Below are 18,253 nucleotides of genomic sequence, written 5' to 3'. Positions count from 1 at the left end.
TGAAGGGTCCCCTGGCTGAACCCCGTCATCGAGGGAAGGAGGAGTTAAATTCCCCTGCCTTTTAATCCAGTCCTGCTGGTTTACCTACAAAGCCAGGCAGCAGCTTTCTTCACATGTGGCCGCTGTCCCCGGCACATCATGCCCCAACGTCACGTCATACAGATGTCCACCAGCCATGCCAGCTACGGTGTCTGCGTGTTGGGTACCGAGGTCTTCCTTGATACACGCCGGTAAGGCTTGGGACCAGGCTATCCCTGTTGTTTTCTATAGAGCTGATGGGTCTTGGGGGAGCCCAATGGTGTGTTCGCTTTTTGGAGGAGAAATGGGTGCTGGGGGAAAATCAGAGCTCATTTTGAGCCCACATCATGAGTTCATTCAAGGATTTGGCAAGTTTGTTCAGTGCATGGTGGACATGTCCCGCTGGGTCTGTTTTAGGGGATGATGTCCCATGGGGAGCTGCACCCAAAGGAGGGACGTTGGCTCTGGCAAATGCAAGGCGTCGAAATGTAGCTGAGCCATGACGATTTGCAGGCAAAGCCCATGCACACCCTGGCTAAACGTGATCTATTTCTGGCTGTGAAAACATTAGGCAAGAGCAATTCAAGACAGGCAACTTGGCTGGAGCTAAAATCAGCTAAAGAATAAAATGTGTGGCTCAGGCAGAAAAAATCCACCAGCGGGTTTGCACAGGTGATTTCATAAAAAGAGATTTTTCCATTAAATCCAGCATTAAATATGGGGGTTGCTTTATTGGCCAGATACGAGGCTGTATTTACCCTGCTGTTACATTGTCATTATTTAATAAATCATGTTTATAATGATAGAGACTACAGGACAAGCCAACCGGCATCTCATCCATAGCAATTATTGGGGTTGCATGTTGGAGCCAAGCCAGGACATGCTGTTGGCCCCCAAAAAGGCTTCAGACTGAGCTTCAGCTGCCCTAAATAGTATTATTTTTCCCTCAGTCAGATGGGAATATATAAACCCTATTATTTGCAATTTTTTTTCCCCCTGGATTAGGACTCAAGGCAAGATCAGTTCCATTTAAACGTGGAGCCCAAGGCCCAGAATAGGCTGATTTGGCTCCTTGGTAGCAAATTTGAGCTTTGGTCCAAAAAAGCAGACGGTGGATGTTCTTTCAACTAAAAAAATAGGATCATTTTGTTCCTGCAAAGCACTGGTCAGGGGGAACTTGGTGATGGATGTGTCAAGCTTTGACTGTGGTTTGGACTGTTTTGGGGAAGCAAATGGTGCACAGTGGGGATCTGGTGATGATGCTGAGGTGTGAGGGCTGTAAAATCAGGGCAAATAGACCCAAATTTGAGAAGTCACAGTGTGCAACAATGTGCAGGTGGATTTATGATGTTGCACGATGTTAAATATGAGGGATGACAAGCAAGATGACTCTTTAATCTTCCCTTAAAAGCCACTGCAGGTACCAGGGATGCCATGCCAAGAGTAACACTGGGAATAAATCTCTTCTGTCCCCTTTTTTTTCCCTCCCCTCTTCTCTCCTCACTGTTAAAATTTACCAACCTGTCCCTTTTTGTGTGTGGCCGGGGAGGCTGGCTCCTGGTGGCAGACAGGTCGGAGCACTCGTGCTCCTGGGATGGGGGTGCTGTAATGAGCAGGTAGGCAGCACTTCAAAGGTGAGGGATGTCATGCAGGTGGGGTGCGGGTTCTCCATGCTCCGATTCAGGCTCTGCTCCAGTTTGAGCATCTCTCAGGTCAGGGTATGGTCCATAATAACCATTTCCCTGGATGGTTGACATAATAAATTGTCCTGGCTCTTTGTTGGGGTTTTCTCATGAGATACTGACATTTTGGGGGTTTTCTTGCTGTTGTGGAGGGAGAGTGGATGCCCAAACTTCAGCAATTTGCAATCTAGGCTTAACCACGGACGGACGTGCTGAAGCTCCAGTGGGAGCTCTGCTTGCTCAACACTGCCACAGAGATAATACATATAAAATTCAGATGACGCATTTCATCACCTGGAGATGGTTTCTGAGTCCTTTCCACCCAGTTAAGGCTGGATTTTAATTCCAGGTTCAAGTATTTGGCTCCACAGAGAACAGGAGGGACAACTTGGTTTATAACCCAACACTGCTTTCTGTTTCAGATCTACCCCCAAAGGTGCCACGTCATTTGATGTCCATGCCACCTCTGCAGTTACAGTCCATATCATCCACAGCCTCACGACAAAACCCATGATTAACTCCAGATGGCCCCTGGATCCAGATATAGAGGTTGTAGTGACCATTGATGTCACCAGCAGGACAGTAAATGACAATAAGGTTAGTTGCTGCTTAAGCAACTTGAAAAATAAGTCAGAATTTCTAGGAGAGAAGGGAGGGTTATGGGCAGGCTCCAGCATTTCTAGGTAGTTCTGACATTGGATTTTTTTCCTTGGAAAAAACTCAAACTTAAACAGAATTGTGTAATTATCACTTACGAAAAATGAAACTAAGAAGGAGAAGTTCACATGTTGAGCCCTAAAGATGAGATAGCAGTGGCTGCAAAAGCTGGTGTCAAAAATTCCATGCCAAGCAGAAAAAATACTCCAACCTTGGCTTTTTCCATGCCTGTTTCTATGCTGAAGCAGGCAGAAATGGTTTCTCTGAACTGTGATTAATGGAGAATGACTTGGATGAATCTTCCAAGAACTTGGTGTATAGCATTGGTTGGTCAACCCAATGAGTAGAAAGACCTACTCATCATGATGTGACACAGGACTTGGGTCATCATCTGATGATGTCTTTGCAGGTTAAGATTTCATACTACGGACGAGAAGGCAATGAGCTTTCGGTTGCTTGGTTGTATCTCACTTGCGTAGGTAGGTATTACAGCAATGCTTTTTCAAACCCGGCCAACTCTTTCTGATGCCAAGATCTAGTTGGGTTCATGGGATGGGAGTTAAGTGGGGGGGCGCGGGCTGCCCTTCTGCAATGTGCAATGAAGGTTTGGGTGTTGACTGATGCTGACAAGCAAGAGGGAAATAATTAAAATGTTATTATGCTGCCTTATATGGTGCAAAAAAGACACAGGCTGGGCTGTGTCCCCACCCAACGCACACACCGAGCATCCTCCTCTGCTTGCCAAGGCCATTGCGTTGGTGGCAGAGGAACCAAAGGAGACCATCTCACCCAACTTTGGCTGGCATCCCCCTCCTTGACCTCCGTTGCAGCTAGGGGTGAGGAACAGGCACCAAAGTGTAGTCGTCTGACCTATTTTAGAAGTTTAGGATGAGATGAATCATTCCCTTGAAATGCCTATTTTCCTCTGCTGACTACAAAGGGAGTCTAGACAACCAGTCTGGATATAGAGACTTCCACTTGGATGGATTAATTACCCTAAGTTTGGGTTTTTCTAAAGTGTTCACATGACAGTCAGACCTGTGTCCTTAAGTCATGCATATGCCTCCTAAAATTGCACCTGTAGAGGCTGATGGTTTCCTGTGTCCCATGACCATGATAGTTTCCCATGTCCCATGGGGCCACTGCTGTCCGCAGGGCTTTTGCCTTACAAATGTTTTTCACTTGCTTAGATTTAGAGCTTCATTTTCAGCTTCTCCATGTCCTCCTCTTTGCATCAAGGAGAAGGACCAGTGCCTGTGTTTTCCACATTCCCATTTGGATGAGTTTCTATGTTGAGGTAGGCTTAATACAGATTTAGGTAGGGTTTAGATGGTAAACATCCATTTTATTGCAGCAGAGACAGAGATTTGGGCCAAGAAGAGCTCTGTAAGGGAAAGTCCTTCTCAAATATTGCATCGAGCCTAGTAATTATTTAGGTGACCACTCACCCGTGGTGAAAACTCTTTCATGCCTCCACCATGTTTTGGCATAATGAAAAACAGTATCATCAATATGAAATCAGTGAAAACACAAAATATGCCATAAAGTGATTACGTCCCTGCTGGAGGAACCAAGGTGGGAGACGATAGCTGGAGACCAAAGGGGGAAAGCCATGGAAAAGCTATAAAATTGGCTTTTCCATCAGCATTTTGTTGGAGACAGGGTCTGGAGCAGCATCGGAGCATGAAGGTGGGGTTGGTGTTGGACGACTCATGGCTAGTGCCAAGGCTGAGCCCAAAATGCCGTTGAGAGCTCATTCCCCTGCCAGTGGCTTCCTTCCCTCTTGATGTTTCAGATGTATCCCTGGATGTGGACTTGAGCCGTAGTGGCCGAGTGAAGAGCAAAGGGAAGGACAAGGTAAGGAGAAACTTTGCTGTAGGCAGTGTATGGGGGGTCAGTGCCGGGTGTACCCCTTTGCAGTCTCTTCCCCGAAAATCCCCAGGAGGGAGAGGGACTTGGGTGGTGCCTCTGATGTCTGCATTAGGGCAAATAACCTGGCAAATTCTCAATGTACTAAATTTGAGAAGGAAAAGTCATTATTTTCTTATTCCGTACCAAAATCTTCTACCTCTCCAGTCCAGCCCACATAGGAGAAAACACTCTGCCTTTCCCCCCACCGCCTTTTTTTTTTTTTTTTTCCATTTTGGACTTGAAACACGCCACTAAATGAGTCAGCTAAAAGTTTAGCAAACAGCAAGAGATTTACCCCTTTGGCAATATATCTGCATATGCCCAAGCACTTACACCTGGGTAATTAGCTGCAGCCCAATTGGCAGTGCAAATTGTACATCAAGATGAGATGTATTTCTAGAAACAGCGTAGTGTTGTCTAGATGAGGCCCGGCAGATATTTTCTGGCTTGTTGGAAGATAAGATCTGTTTGAAATAGCCTTTGCTGGCCTTGCTAGAAGCTAGAGGTTAGGAAATTTAGTGGCTTGAAAGCATCATTGCTGTCTCCCCACTAGCCTTGACTGCTTGTTGTGGGTTGTCCTTCAAGCATGGCCGTGGTGGTGGGGTTTTCCCTGGTTTTGGAGGAGGCTGGAATTAAGGAAATCTTGCTCTCACCCCTTTTGGGTGCTTCTCCTCCAGGCCAAATGGACGTGGGGTCCAGATGGGCAAGGTGCCGTGCTGCTGGTCAACTGCGACCGGGACAGCCCTGGCAGGGGGGGGACGGACAGCGGTGAGGTGGACATACGGACCAGTGCAGGTAGTGTGTCATCCGCGGTGCAAGGAGACCCAAAAGGTCTCACTGGGATGTTTCCCACTTGCAACACCTTCATCTCCTCTCTCCATGTCCCCTCTCTCCACCCTTCCCCCTGCCCACCATAGACCTTCAGGACATGTCTGTCATGCTGCTGCGGACTCAGGGTCCCAGTGCTATCTTTACTGAGTACCAGGTGGTCCTGCATGTCCCTGAGTCAGATGCGGATAAAGTACGGGTTTTCCATGCTATCCGTGAGTATTTCTTCCTTTCTTCCCAGATATCCGTGCATGACCCCAAGGTGGGTGAACCCTACATTTTTTGTTCACTGTGGCGAAAGGCTGGGCAGCCCTGATTGCTGGAAACACTCACTTATCCCCAAAGCTCTTCTGCTGTTGTAGAAGATGGGGTTATATGGAAAAAATAAATGTGAAAATGGATAAAAAAAAAAGCTTTTCTCAAGGACGTTGCTGAAATTTTTACGTTCCCACGGGACAGATAACCTCCACGTGGCTCCCAGCACCTTTTTGGTGCAGGCAATGACCCAGCCACAACGCAGCCCATCTCGTCGGGCAGCACATTCTGCCTTTGAACACCCCAGCAGCTGGATCGCCACCAGCTCCCCAACCAAAATCAGGTCAGGGAACCCAAGTATATCATTAGATGCTTAATTTGAGCCACGCATCTTGAAAGGGTTCGACCTGGGGGTATAGAGTCCTCTTTGTGTAGGAAGATCAAGTGTGTTCCCCAGAGAAGGAGAGGCACACCCACTCCTCTGCAGACCACGTTGGCATCAGCCACCTCCTCACTGGTGCCTCTTTCCAGCCCAGTGGACAGGTTGGTCACACTGTCTTGGGTTGGGTATTTCGGTATTTCTCCAGGGAGTGACTCACACCCCCAGTACAAACCTGTGCTGGGGCCAGACAAGCTCTCCTACGTGCTGGACCATGTCGGCAGTGGAGAAAACACCTTCTACGTTGAAGGGTTGGCTTTCCCCGATGTGGGCTTCTCTGGGTTGGTTTCCTTCAGCGTCAGCTTGCTGGAGGTCCCCCATAAGGTATGTGAGATTTGCCCCATCCCCTGCCAAGTCCCCCAATGGTGGGTTTTCAACCGCTGCTCCACGCTGTTTTCACCCCTTGCAGAATTCACCGGGCACTCCAATTTTCACGGATACAGTGGTTTTCCGCGTGGCACCCTGGATAATGACACCCAACACCCAGCAGCCTATGGAGGTTTTTGTCTGCAGGTAGGAGCGATGTCACCCCATTGTTCTCCTGCCTTGGGGGACTCTCCAAGGAGGAGTTTTCAGCCCTTCTTTGATATGTAGCAGCTATAGGGTGAGCCAAGCTTTGTGCATGCTATACTGGAGGCAGTATTTGGGTAGGGAGCCTGGTGGCACTGAGGCACTCGTTGCCACCCCAAGGAGAAAGGCTGGAGGGCTGTCTTTGGGGTCTAATCTCGTGCAGCACTATTGCCCAGCGCAATTAGGAATGAGGAATGGGCTGCTTGGTCAGGGTTGTGAGGGGCTTCTTGTGATCCCCCTTTGCAGCCTTCACTCCTTCCTCTCCCTCCAGCATCCAGCGAGGCTCAGACTCCAATGAAGTCTTTCTGGAAGGGCTCCAGGTCCTGCTGAAGAAAGCCAACTGCAAGCTGACCATCTGTTCGGAAGTGGAAACCCGGAGTGACCGCTGGATCCAGGTCATCAATTGACGCTTGTAATATGTGGCTCTTCTGGTCCCTTACAAGCTCCTGGGGCACATAAGGTGTCACCCCTGTTGCTGGCACCCCTGGGAGGGACTGGCTGAGTTGCTCAGGGAAGCACCTGGATGCTAAGAGGCATCACCAGGCAACCACAAACTAAAGCATAGGAAAATGCTGCTGGTGGTGGCAACCAGCACAGAGATGTTGCACAGGGACCCTGGTTTGCAAGAGTGACCTCATGGGGCACTGCAAGAGCGACCTCATTGCAAGGGGGGACCCCATTGCAAAAGGGACTTTGCAAGAGGGACTCCATTGCAAAAGGGATGCTGTAGGGCTTTGCAAAAGGGTCTCCACTGCAAGAGGGGCCCCACAGTGCATTGCCAGGAGGACATGGTGTGTGCTGGCTGGACGTGCAGGGTGCCCCGCAGCATGCTCAAGCCCTGCCGTCCCTGCCTCTCTTCCCTGCCCATTGTGGCCCTGTGTCGCTTTCCCAGGGGTGACCCATGCCAGGTGGGGTGTCACCCCCCAGGGAGAGCAAGACAGCTGCCTCCCTTGGGGTTAAGGGCAATAGCCGGGCTTTGCCAGGTGTGCCATGTTTCCTCCTCCACCCTCACCACATGCCTTGTGGAGATGGCTATCACCCTGCTAGGAGCCCTCCTTCTCCTCTTCCTCCTCCTCCTCTTCTTCCTACAACAGGACGAGCTAGAGTTTGGCTATGTGGAAGCGCCACACAAGACATTCCCTGTCGTCTTTGACTCACCCAGGAACAGAGGCTTGAAGGATTTTGCTTTTAAAAAGATCCTGGTGCGTGGGTGCATTGCCAGCCCCCTTTCTCCCTGCAAAATCCCCCACCCAGGTGGTCCCTGTCACTACTCCTCTCTTCCCTAGGGTCCTGATTTTGGGTACGTGACCCGTGAGCCCCCCAGGAGAGAAGTCTCCAGCCTTGACTCCTTCGGCAACCTGGATGTCAGCCCACCGGTGACAGTGCAAGGGAAGGAGTATCCCTTGGGCCGGATCCTGATCGGCAGCCCCCTGCCTTGGTGAGATGCAAGGGGATCTCGAGCCCTCCATCTGGGATGTGGGGAAGCACCAGAAATCCTTGCATGAGGAGAGGTTGCACCCTTTGGAGTGGAAATTTGGGGGCGATTCCCATCAAACTCCAGATGTGACATGCAAACCGCATTGTTATTCCTTCATACCTTACAAAATCCTGTCACCGCTCTGATTTTTACCCCCTCCCAAGCTGCTGGTGCTTTTGCTCCAATCCTACAGCACTGTAAGCATCCGGGCTTACTTTTTTCCCCTATCCTATTAAAAGGAAAAGCAGGGAAATCCAGGAAAGGGTAAAACCCTGAATAACTGGAAATTGTTTAGCTCTGGGCAGGCAGTGCTAGGCAGCCCTGCGGGAACAACAGTGCCCTGCAAAATCCTCCACAAAGGAGGTTATTTTCCTGGAGAAATAACAACGGGGACGAATCCAGATGGGATTTGATCCAGGATAACAAACAGGATGCTCCAACCCCAGCCCCGCTGCAAGCCAGGGGGCTTGCTTCGGTTATGGTGGCGGGTAAATGGCATTTTCCCAGCCTTGTCGGGACTGTAATTATCCCTTATTACTAGAAGTTTAATTAATGTTTTCCCAGCCTACTGCTCTCTGTCTAAGAAAACTTCACGGCCGCACAAAGTGCTGCATAAGGAGTAATTTAAGATTCACAAGGACAGAGTGAAAGATGCCCAAACAGAACAGAGGATGTTATGCACAATTGCCTAGAGATATATATGGCCTAGATATATATTAATATATAATAATATATAGAGGAGATAGTAAGGTATAATAAAGCTATATTATGTGTCGATATAAACATATTAATATACAGGATCTAGATATGTTAATATACAATATCTAGATACATTAATATATAATACAGATGTATATTGCTCAGACCATTTCCAGCCGTTTGCCATAAAAATGGGATGTGCAAATGCATCTTCTCCCCTTGGCACAATGCTCAGGGGAAGGATGGGGATAAATCTTGGGGAGGGGTGTGATGGCCACCCACTTTCTCCTCCTCCCTCTGCTCCCCAGGTCCTCCGGCCGACGGATGTCTAAGGCGGTCAGGGATTTTCTTTATGCCCAGAAGGTGCAGGCGCCGGTGGAGGTTTACTCGGAGTGGCTGAGCGTGGGCCACGTGGATGAATTCCTCACCTTTGTCCCTGCTTATGATAGGAAGGTACTAGTCCCCAGAGCCATCCCTGTTCCCGCACAGGGTGTCTTCTGCAAACGAAAAAAAAAAAAAAAAGCCCTTTTTGCAGTTGCTTGTCCACCCAGGGGGAGTGGGGTGATGCACCTTCTTTTGGGGTGGCTTCCTGGAAAACGGTGAGTCCCTGGGTGGCATCCCATGCACCCTGTGACGGTGGCATCCCGTGCACCCTACAATGCCTGGGGCTGTGTTTGGGAGCAGCGGGCTGTCTCTCAGCAGGACGGTGGGATAAAATATCCCACCAACAGCAAAGCGTGACCCTCGGGCTGTCTCCCGCAGGGATTCCGGCTTCTCTTGGCCAGCCCCAACGCCTGCTACAAGCTCTTCAAGGAGAAGCAGAGGCAGGGCCACGGGGAAGCTACTCAGCTCATTGGTAAGGGAGTGGGCAAGGCATCCCTGCGGCATGGCAGGGACTACCAGCATCCCTTACAGGCATCCCTTAATGCTCTGCTCCCATCCTCATGCAGAGCTAAAGGGCAGTGAGAGGAGAAGCATTGATGAGATCCTGGCGGACGAGTCATTGAAGAATGACAACAGGCATGTGCAGGTAGGACTTCGCAGCCGTGAATTTGAGCAGATTGGCTCTCCTCACTTCTGTATTGCTGCTGCATGATTTCTGGGTGCAGGCAGCATTTTTAGAGATCCTGGGGAATAGCAAGGAAACGTGATGCGAGTTGCACTGTTCAGTGTGAAAACAGGCAGGTGAGAAGAGCAGCCACTGAAGAAGCCAGACACCCTTGAGTGGTGGCTCACCCCAAGCCCATCGTCCTGCTGGGTGATGCCCCAGGTGACTGCAGAGGTGTCAAAACTGAAGGAAAAAGAGGTTGCTCGGGTTGGGGATGGGTTCAGAAGGCTGCTCAAAAGGGTGGGGTGGGATGCAATAGAGCAAGTGAGGCTCCAGGCAGGATGCAGTGGGGCATGCAGGCGTCCATGCATGGGATCCGGAGGGCTGGGATGGCCAGGGGTGGCAGTTCCAGGTCCTCCCTCTCCACAGCGCTGCATTGACTGGAACCGCGACCTCCTGAAGCAGGAGCTGGGCCTGAGCGAGCAGGACATCATTGACATCCCCCAGCTCTTCATCCTGAAGGGCTCCCGCGCAGATGCCCTCTTCCCAGACATGGTGAGACCTCCTCCCCTCTGACCCTTCTTTTTCTATCCACACCTGATGCAAACACACCTTTTGGGTGGCAAATGCTATTTTTTGGTCTGGCTGCAGGTGAACATGCTGGTGCTGGGCAGGCACCTGGGCATCCCCAAGCCCTTTGGACCACTGGTGGGTGGGCAATGCTGCTTGGAGGAGCGGGTGCGGGCGCTGCTGGAGCCCCTGGGCCTCACCTGCACCTTCATCGATGACTACTACTCCTACCATGTCCTCTCTGGCGACGTCCACTGCGGCACCAATGTCCGCCGTAAGCCCCTCGCCTTCAAATGGTGGCACATGGTGCCTTGAAGCACCCAGGAGTGAGCTTAGGTCCTGCAACCGGAGGGTGAAAGTGCATTTGCTGCATCAGAAAATGCAGCAAAATAAAGGGTTTCACCAATAAAGCTGCATTAGCACCAAGGGTGCAGCTCTTTCCCGTCTCCCATCCTTTCTTCCCCTGCTGTTGGGTTGAAAATATTGTTTAAGACCTTTTTTTAGGCACATGGGTTTGTTATGGGGAATGGTGGTTTTATGGGATGGGGACAACACAGGGCATCTTTGGGAATGTGGTGCATGTGAGTCAGCAGGCAAGGAGGCTGCTTTGGGGGGTCTGAGGCCCCGTCCCACTGCTAATGGGTCTTACAGTCCCTTATCCCAGGTTTTTAGCTAATAACCACCTTACCACCCCCACCCCCCCATTCCCTATATCAGCCAAAAACCCACCTCCTGCTGGGAACACTGGCTCTTCACCCCAGCACGGTGTGGAGGCAGAGCCCCTTCCTTGTGGGAATCATTTTACACGTTCCCCAGCCAGAAGATTTCCTTCTCCGTATGCAGCCGCCCTAGCTGCTCTTTCTCTCCCTCTTTTCATTGCAAACAAAGCGTGGCATTTCCCCGTACCAGCCTGGCACCCCTGCCCATGCTGCCATCATGCAGCAGGAACCAGCACCAGGAACTGAAACCAGTGGCCTGTCCCAGGCATCGCTTAGCCCTGTGCAGCCCTGGGAGCTATTATTGGGCTAAACCCACTTTTTTTGGTCAATTTGCTTTTCTAGCAGTACTTTTTGAGGTGTAAAAGTATAGCTACGCTTCCCATCCACACTGCTGCAACACTATTGCAAGTGGTGCTGGAGAATTGAGGGGGATGGCTCCCAAAAAGTCATGTGTCCCACTTGGCGCCCCTCTTCTTGCCCAAAAAGATGATTTCTAACCCCATTTCCCCTGCGATTATGGCTCTGCTGAGATTCCCCAGCCCTGAGGAGCGATATTAAATTCCAGCGGCGCATGACCCTGCAGGGAGTTGGTGGGGGGACAGCTGCATCAGCAAAGGGCTCTCCCACGCCGAGACCAGGATTTAATTAAAACAAAGGCAATTAAAGCCATGGTGGGGTCTTCTGTCCCCACTGCAGGTGACATACCGAGCCCCCGGCCCATGCAGCAGCCAGGCGATGGGCAAGCACCCAACTTGTACCTTCAGCCCACCCTAAAATAAGAATTAAAGCTCGTTTTTCCAGCTAGACAAATAAAAGCCTTTAGGAGGAGAAATAAAACCCCACCGAGCCTGGTGCTGGCATGTCCCCAGCTCGGCTCTGGTGTCACACTGAATATTTTATAGCGTGGGTTTAAGGGTGGCTGGTCACATCAGTGTCTCTTTGTGCTAAGGGGGGAGGGGGGGGGAACCAACCCACCCCCAGGCTTCTTATAAAGAAAGAAAAAACCCTCGTGGGTGTCTTGGGGTGCTTTTCCCCCCACACTGATTCATACTCCCATCACCAGGAAGCACGGCCGGGCACGGTGCACACCCAGCCTAGAGGCTGAGAGCCCGGAGGTGGGATTAAGCCGGGCTTTGATTAATCCCCTCCCAGCAGCCACGCTTTATAAATCCCCTTGTGCCACCCATCGCAGCACCCAAGGGTGCCCCAGGGGCCTGCCAGCATGGCCCAGCAGCGCCGCATCCAGCTCTCCACCCAGCGTCCCACCAGCACTGTCTGCGTGCTGGGCACCGAGCTTTCCCTGGATGTCTGTGGGTAAGCAGCCACGATGCTGATGGAGGGGGGGAGGAACCCAAAATCTGCTTTTTTTTTTTTTTTTGCTTTTATCCCATTAATCAAACTGATAAAAATAGCTCAGGGTGAGGCCGGGGCAGTGCTGCCGCTTGGGGTGTTTTTCCCAGGGGATGCCAAGCCCTGGGAGGAAGGGGATGCTCTAAACCGCGATGCAACAGCCAGGTGGTGACCCCCCCAAGGGGGATTTTGCAGCTTTTGGGGTGCAGAAAGCACCCCCTGGGAGCTTTGAGTGATGCCCTGGGCTGAGTTTCACATCTCAGGCGGGATTTGCCGTGTCCTGCAAAACTGAAATATTTCTCTGTTTGGGGGGAATGCGTGGAGTGAAACCACCGCGGTGCTGCTGGCCGGGACGTCACCTCCCAGCACCGGGGGTTTTCGCTGCTTCGTTGGCCCCAGCCCAAGTTCAAGTGCTTTTCAGCAGAGGTTTTGGGGTTTTTGTTTCCTCGAAATCCAGCTCAAGCAGAAGCTTGGGGTTTTATTTTGCATCCAAACCCACCACACCATGGCTGCCGACAGCATCCCATCCTCTCCCAGTTGCCATGGGGGTGGGTTTTTTCTTTCCCCCCTGGGGACACATCTGTGCTTCCCTCCTGGCGGTCAGGATTTGTGCTCCTTGGCCCATCGCCCGTGGCCTCTTGCAGCCGGGTGGAGTGATGCGAGCTGCAGCCTGCCCGACCGCTGCAGCTTTGCTTCACTCTGAAGGGGATGCAACCAGTCAGACCTCGCTGCCAGCACTGCCGGGGGGGTTAAACGTGAATATTTGGGCGGCCCCATGAAAAGAAAACCACCACGCTAAACCCAAACAGCTCCAGGGTTTTTGCTGTGAGGAATGTTGCAGGATTTGTGGCAATTTGGAGGTTTTGTGGTATTGATTTGTTGCAGTTGTGTTTTGCAGAACTCGTGGCATTTTGTGGGCTGCGTTGCGACTCAGTATTGCACTATTTGGTGCATGTTGCAGGGTTAATTGTGTTTAATGTTGAGGGACTTGTTGCATTTTGCATCATTTGATGGAGTTGAATGTTGCAAGATTTTGTGTGAATGGCAGGGTTTGTTGCAATTAATATTGCGGGATTTGTTGCCGCTGCCTTTTGCAGGATTTGTTGCCTCTGGCTGGATTTGTTGTAATCGCCTTTTGCAGGATTTGTTGCAATTGCCTTTTGCAGGATTTGTTGTAATCACGTTTTGTAGGATTTGTTGCATATTGAAGGACTTGATGCAATTGCACATTGCAGGATGTGTTGCATATCGCAGGGCTTGGTGCAACTGTATTTTGCAGGGTTTGCTGCATTTTGCAGGACTTGGTGCAACTGCAAATTGCAGGATTTGTTGCATATTGAAGGCTTTCTTGCAACTGCGTATCGCAGGACTTGTTGCAATTGCGTTTTGCAGGATTCAGTGCTTTTTGCACGACTTGTTGGAACTGCACATTGCAGGATTCCTTGCATATTGCAAGATTTCGTGCACGTGGCAGGATTTGTGTCACCTGTGGTTGGCCGCACGCTCTGTTATTCCAGCAATGCCCCCACCTGGGGCTCTCACTGGGTTTTCCCCCGATCTCAGATCTGCACCCAAAGACGCGGTTGCCTTCCACGTGCAGGGGACGCCGGGCGTGAAGCTCTACGTGGTGCATGAGACACAGAGCATCAAGTTGCCCTCCAGCGTGTGCCGCTGGCCCCTGGCCGCCGGCGCCGAGGTGCTGCTGGCCATGGATGCTCTCAGCAAGGATGTGGGCGACGAAAAGGTGGGTGCTGGTGTACCGGCAGGATCCGGCCCTTCTCTGCACAGTGGCAAGCACCCACTCCTTGTTGCAGGTCAGGATTTCTTATTTCGGGGAGGCTGGCGGGGTGCCCGTGGGCAGAGCCATGCTGTACCTCACCTGCGTGGGTAAGTGTGTGGGGTGGGGGAACCCCCAAACCGTGGCGCTGGTGGGGATGCCCCCCACCCCCAGCATCCCTCTCCCCACAGAGGTCTCGCTGGATGCCGACACCAACCGCAGCGGGACGGTGAGCAGGACACTGCTGGATAAGGTATAAAGGGGGGGTAGGAGCCCCCCGGCACTGCTGTGGGATGGGGGGAGATGGCTGACACCCCCAGCCCTGCTTCATCCCCCCACCAGGCAACGTGGACGTGGGGTCCCGACGGACATGGGGCCATCCTGCTAGTGAACTGTGACCGCGACGATCCCAAAGCCGAGATGCCGGATAACCGCGACACCGCCATCCGCTCCTATGCCGGTACTGGCACATCCCATACAAGAAACCCCCATTTTCCTATTTTTTTCCCCCAGATTATCCTTTCTTACACCCCTTTTCCTGCCAGACCTGAAGGACATGTCACAGATGGTGCTGCGGACTCGAGGTCCCCGCACGATCTTTGCCGGCCATCACCTCCTCCTCCACGTAGACTTCGGCGACGCTGATAAAGTTGGCGTTTTCTATGGCGGCAGTGAGTGGCTGACACTGGGGTTTGGGGGGGACAGGCACCCCAGATTATTGCCGTTCAAGCAAAATGCTTGCAATGGGGCGGGTACCACTTCTGTAGCATCCAGCCTACATCCCGTGGCGGGGGTTTATCTGATGCACTGGCTGATTTTGTTCCCGCTGTGCATGCTCCATGGGATCAAATATGTCTTTTAGCCAAAAAAAAAAAAAAAAAAAAAAAAAAAGAGCCAAAACGCTGCAGAAAAGGGGTCGGCTGTTTAAGGGGGCTGCACGGTGCTTGCATCCACAGACAGCGTGGCACTGGAGGATTACAAGCACGTGCTGGGGGGCTCGAAGCTCGCCTACACCGTCAAACACAGCCGGCATCAGGAGGAGAGCATCTTCTACGTGGAGGGGCTTGCCTTCCCCGACGTCGGATTTTCAGGGCTCGTGGCTTTCCACGTCACGCTGCTGGAGAGCCCTGAGAAGGTACCAGCCACTGGGGGGGTCAGGGTGAGCTGTGACTGGGGGGAGCAGAGCCCAAACACTGCCCCCCTGCCCCTCCCCGCCTTCCCAGGGTTTGCTGGAGACTCCGATTTTCACTGACACGGTGGTTTTCCGCGTAGCTCCGTGGATCATGACTCCCAACACAGCAGCACCGCTGGAGGTCTTTGTCTGCAGGTGGGTGCTGGGTGGGTGGCTGCATCCTGCCTGGTGCTGGAGCAGTTCCCGTATCCCATTTTTCTTCCCAGTGTGGATGACAACGAGGATTTTGTGGCGGCCGTGGGTGCCATGGCCGAGAAAGCCAAGTGCCCTCTCACTGTCTGTCCGCTGCCAAAGAACCGCCATGACCGCTGGATCCAGGTGAGTGCAGGATGATGCCCAGCCCCATTCTCACTGCAGCAGCTCCAGGGGGGACTCCCCCAAACCCTCTCCATCCTTTTTCCAGGATGAGGTCGAATTTGGCTACGTGCAAGCCCCCCACAAGACCTTCCCTGTTGTCTTTGACTCACCCCGTGACCGGGGACTGAAGGATTTCCCTGTCAAGAGCATCCTGGTACCCAATCCCTTCCTCCTCCCTTCCCCAGCAAGGCATAAAGCTTTGCTAATCCATAAAAAAAATAGGATAAATCTATTATTTTTCCTTCACTTTTGGGAGGGGAAGAGCCAGCAGGGAGGATGATTTGGGAGCACTGCACTTTGGGTGCTTACAGCTTTTTTTTTAACCATTACCCCTTGGTTGTTTAACCATTATCCCTATTTTTTCCCCATCCAGGGCCCTGATTTTGGTTATGTGGCCCGGCAAGCACCGGAGGGTGCTTCCAGCCTTGATTCTTTTGGTAATTTGGAGGTGAGCCCCCCCGTGAAGGTTCAGGGCAAGGAGTATCCCTTGGGCCGCATCCTGATTGGCAGCAGCTTCCCCCGGTGAGATGCACGATGGGGGTTTGAAGCATTGGGGGAAAAAACCTCCAAAAAAAGATTTTTATGTACTGTTTGAGGCTGGTTGCAAGCAGAGCATCGCCTTGGGCACCCCAAAATGGCAGCCCCCCTCCTTGTGTCCCCCCAGGTTCGGTGGCCGGCGGATGGCAAAAGCCGTCAAGGATTTCCTCGTTGCCCAAAAAGTGCAGGCGCCGGTGGAGCTGTTTTCGGACTGGCTCTTCGTTGGCCACGTAGATGAGTTTCTCAGCTTTGTCCCTGCACCTGATCGGAAGGTAACGAGTCCTGGAGCAGGGAAAAAAGTGGGGTGCAGCCTTTATACCCCCCCCCCCCCCCCCCCAAATCATCCCTTCTTCCTCCCCAGGGTTTTCGGCTGCTCCTGGCCAGCCCCAGTGCCTGCTACCAGCTCCTCAAGGAGAAGCAAGAGGAGGGGTTTGGCGAGGCGGTGATGTTCGAGGGTAGGGGGGAGGAGGAAAACTGGGGCTTGATGGGTTCATTTTCCCTTTTTTCCTGCAAAATGCAACGGGGCATGTGACTGCACGACACCCTGAAACCCAGCTAATGGCTGGAAAGTGCTGCCAGCAGCAAAGATGGGGGGCAGGATTAATTAAAAAGCTGCGCAGATTTGATTTCCTGGGTTGGGATGGAGCTCACTGCCCGTGACCCCTGAAATGGGGGAGCTCCTGGATCAGACCTGGGAATCTCATCCCAAATGTGTTGGGGGAAGAATTCCTGCCCAGTTATCTGTGCTGCAGGACTGGAGGACGTGCCCAAGCGGACGATAAACGAGATTCTGGCTAATGAAGGCCTCCGGAAATTCAATAATTATGTCCAGGTAAGGAAGGGGAGCAGGGGGGGCTCCTTTCCAACCCTCCCTCCGTTCTTCCCCATCTCCACCCTTTCTTCCATCCCTCTGTCCATCTGTCTACCTGTCCCTCTATCCATCCCTCTATCCCTTTATCCATCCATCCACCCATCCCTCCTTCCACCCACCCCTCCCTCCACCTGCCTGCCCCTCCCTCTGTCCATCCATCCATCCATCCATCCATCCATCCATCCATCCATCCATCCATCCATCCATCCATCCATCCATCCCGCCTCCCTCCTATCAGAGCTGTATCAACTGGAACCGGGACATCCTGAAGCGGGCGCTCGGGCTGACAGAGCCGGACATCCTCGACATCCCCCAGCTCTTCCAAGGCGACGCAGCCACTGGTGCCTCAGCCTACTTCCCCGACATGGTAACACCCAGCATCCTCCTCCTGCCCTGACCCTCCGGGGTGAATCTGGGCTGGGATGTGCACCCTCACCACCATCTCCATGCTGCAGGTGAACATGCTGGTGCTGGGCAGGCACCTGGGCATCCCCAAGCCCTTTGGACCGCTGGTGGGTGGGCAATGCTGCCTGGAGCAGCGGGTGCGGGCGCTGCTGGAGCCCCTGGGCCTCACCTGCACCTTCATTGACGACTACTACTCCTACCACGTCCTCTCTGGGGAGGTCCACTGCGGCACCAACGTCTGCCGTAAGCCCCTCGCCTTCAAATGGTGGCACATGGTGCCCTGAAGTCCCCTCTCCCTAAAGCCCTCTCCCCATCCCTGCAAGTGCCTTCAACGGTTTGAAATAAAGGGCTGCAGCTTCCTCCTGGCTTCCCTCTTGCTGGGGGCAAGGTTGGAAGCTTTGTTTTAAACGGGCAGGTGTTTTTGTCACTCTCTGGGTGTGTGGTGTGGCACGTGGGCGTTCTCTCCTGGCACAGCAATTACAATTAAAATGGTTAAACAGGGCGGGGGAAAGAAGCGGTGAGCAGGGTTGTACAGTTCTTTCTTTGCTGCAGTGATGCACGGGCAAAAAACACACATGCATGCCCCAAAGTGCACACACGTGAGGCTACGTGTGCTGGCACAAAACCACATGCATGCACAAAACCAGACATGCGTATGTGCACAAAACCACATGCATGCACACAAAAAGACACATGCATGTGGGCACAGAAATACAGGTGTGCCCAAGAAGACATGTGCACGCAAAACCATCAAGCATGCGTGCCCCTTAAGACTGCTGCATGCGCATACAAAAATGCACATGCATGCACAGAAAACGGACACAGGGATGTCTAACAAGGTACACACATGCAGAAACTCCTGCATGCATGTGCAAAACCATGCGTGCATGC

The 18,253-nt window shown here is 52.3% G+C and overlaps 2 protein-coding genes across 2 annotated transcripts; both read left to right on the top strand.

The window, feature by feature from the left end:
• On the top strand, positions 1-10,469 carry LOC121085901 (protein-arginine deiminase type-1-like). Its single transcript, XM_040589009.1, has 16 exons — positions 1-230; positions 2,123-2,297; positions 2,767-2,836; positions 4,153-4,214; positions 4,946-5,063; positions 5,186-5,311; positions 5,939-6,114; positions 6,200-6,303; positions 6,632-6,755; positions 7,455-7,562; positions 7,647-7,798; positions 8,845-8,989; positions 9,299-9,392; positions 9,487-9,566; positions 10,014-10,139; positions 10,236-10,469. The coding sequence occupies exons 1-16, from the start codon at positions 139-141 to the stop codon at positions 10,467-10,469; spliced, it is 1,986 nt and encodes a 661-aa protein (XP_040444943.1). The 5' UTR covers positions 1-138.
• Positions 10,470-11,918: 1,449 nt separating this feature from the next.
• LOC121085891 (protein-arginine deiminase type-3-like) lies at positions 11,919-17,770 on the top strand. The gene is made up of 16 exons (XM_040588989.1): positions 11,919-12,187; positions 13,787-13,967; positions 14,038-14,110; positions 14,192-14,253; positions 14,343-14,460; positions 14,546-14,671; positions 14,957-15,135; positions 15,224-15,327; positions 15,399-15,510; positions 15,596-15,703; positions 15,923-16,071; positions 16,214-16,358; positions 16,448-16,541; positions 16,839-16,918; positions 17,196-17,324; positions 17,413-17,770. The coding sequence occupies exons 1-16, from the start codon at positions 12,096-12,098 to the stop codon at positions 17,644-17,646; spliced, it is 1,986 nt and encodes a 661-aa protein (XP_040444923.1). The 5' UTR covers positions 11,919-12,095; the 3' UTR covers positions 17,647-17,770.
• The last annotated feature ends 483 nt before the right edge of the window (positions 17,771-18,253 follow it).

This window comes from Falco naumanni, chromosome 3, assembly GCF_017639655.2.
Source record: "Falco naumanni isolate bFalNau1 chromosome 3, bFalNau1.pat, whole genome shotgun sequence".
Classification (NCBI taxonomy): domain Eukaryota; kingdom Metazoa; phylum Chordata; class Aves; order Falconiformes; family Falconidae; genus Falco; species Falco naumanni.
Note: the sequence above shows the minus strand (reverse complement) of the source record. Positions and strands in the feature narration are given on the sequence as shown.

What these genes read in the sequence shown, in the direction of transcription:
- LOC121085901 (XM_040589009.1), top strand. Translation starts at nt 139, where the DNA reads ATGCCCCAACGTCACGTCATACAGATGTCCACCAGCCATGCCAGCTAC. An exon ending in GTTGTATCTCACTTGCGTAG is followed by an intron (nt 2,837 to 4,152) that starts GTAGGTATTACA and finishes TTGATGTTTCAG; the next exon opens with ATGTATCCCTGGATGTGGAC. An exon ending in ATGACAACAGGCATGTGCAG is followed by an intron (nt 9,567 to 10,013) that starts GTAGGACTTCGC and finishes CCCTCTCCACAG; the next exon opens with CGCTGCATTGACTGGAACCG.
- LOC121085891 (XM_040588989.1), top strand. Translation starts at nt 12,096, where the DNA reads ATGGCCCAGCAGCGCCGCATCCAGCTCTCCACCCAGCGTCCCACCAGC. An exon ending in TGCTGGAGAGCCCTGAGAAG is followed by an intron (nt 15,136 to 15,223) that starts GTACCAGCCACT and finishes CCGCCTTCCCAG; the next exon opens with GGTTTGCTGGAGACTCCGAT. An exon ending in CGAGGCGGTGATGTTCGAGG is followed by an intron (nt 16,542 to 16,838) that starts GTAGGGGGGAGG and finishes TCTGTGCTGCAG; the next exon opens with GACTGGAGGACGTGCCCAAG.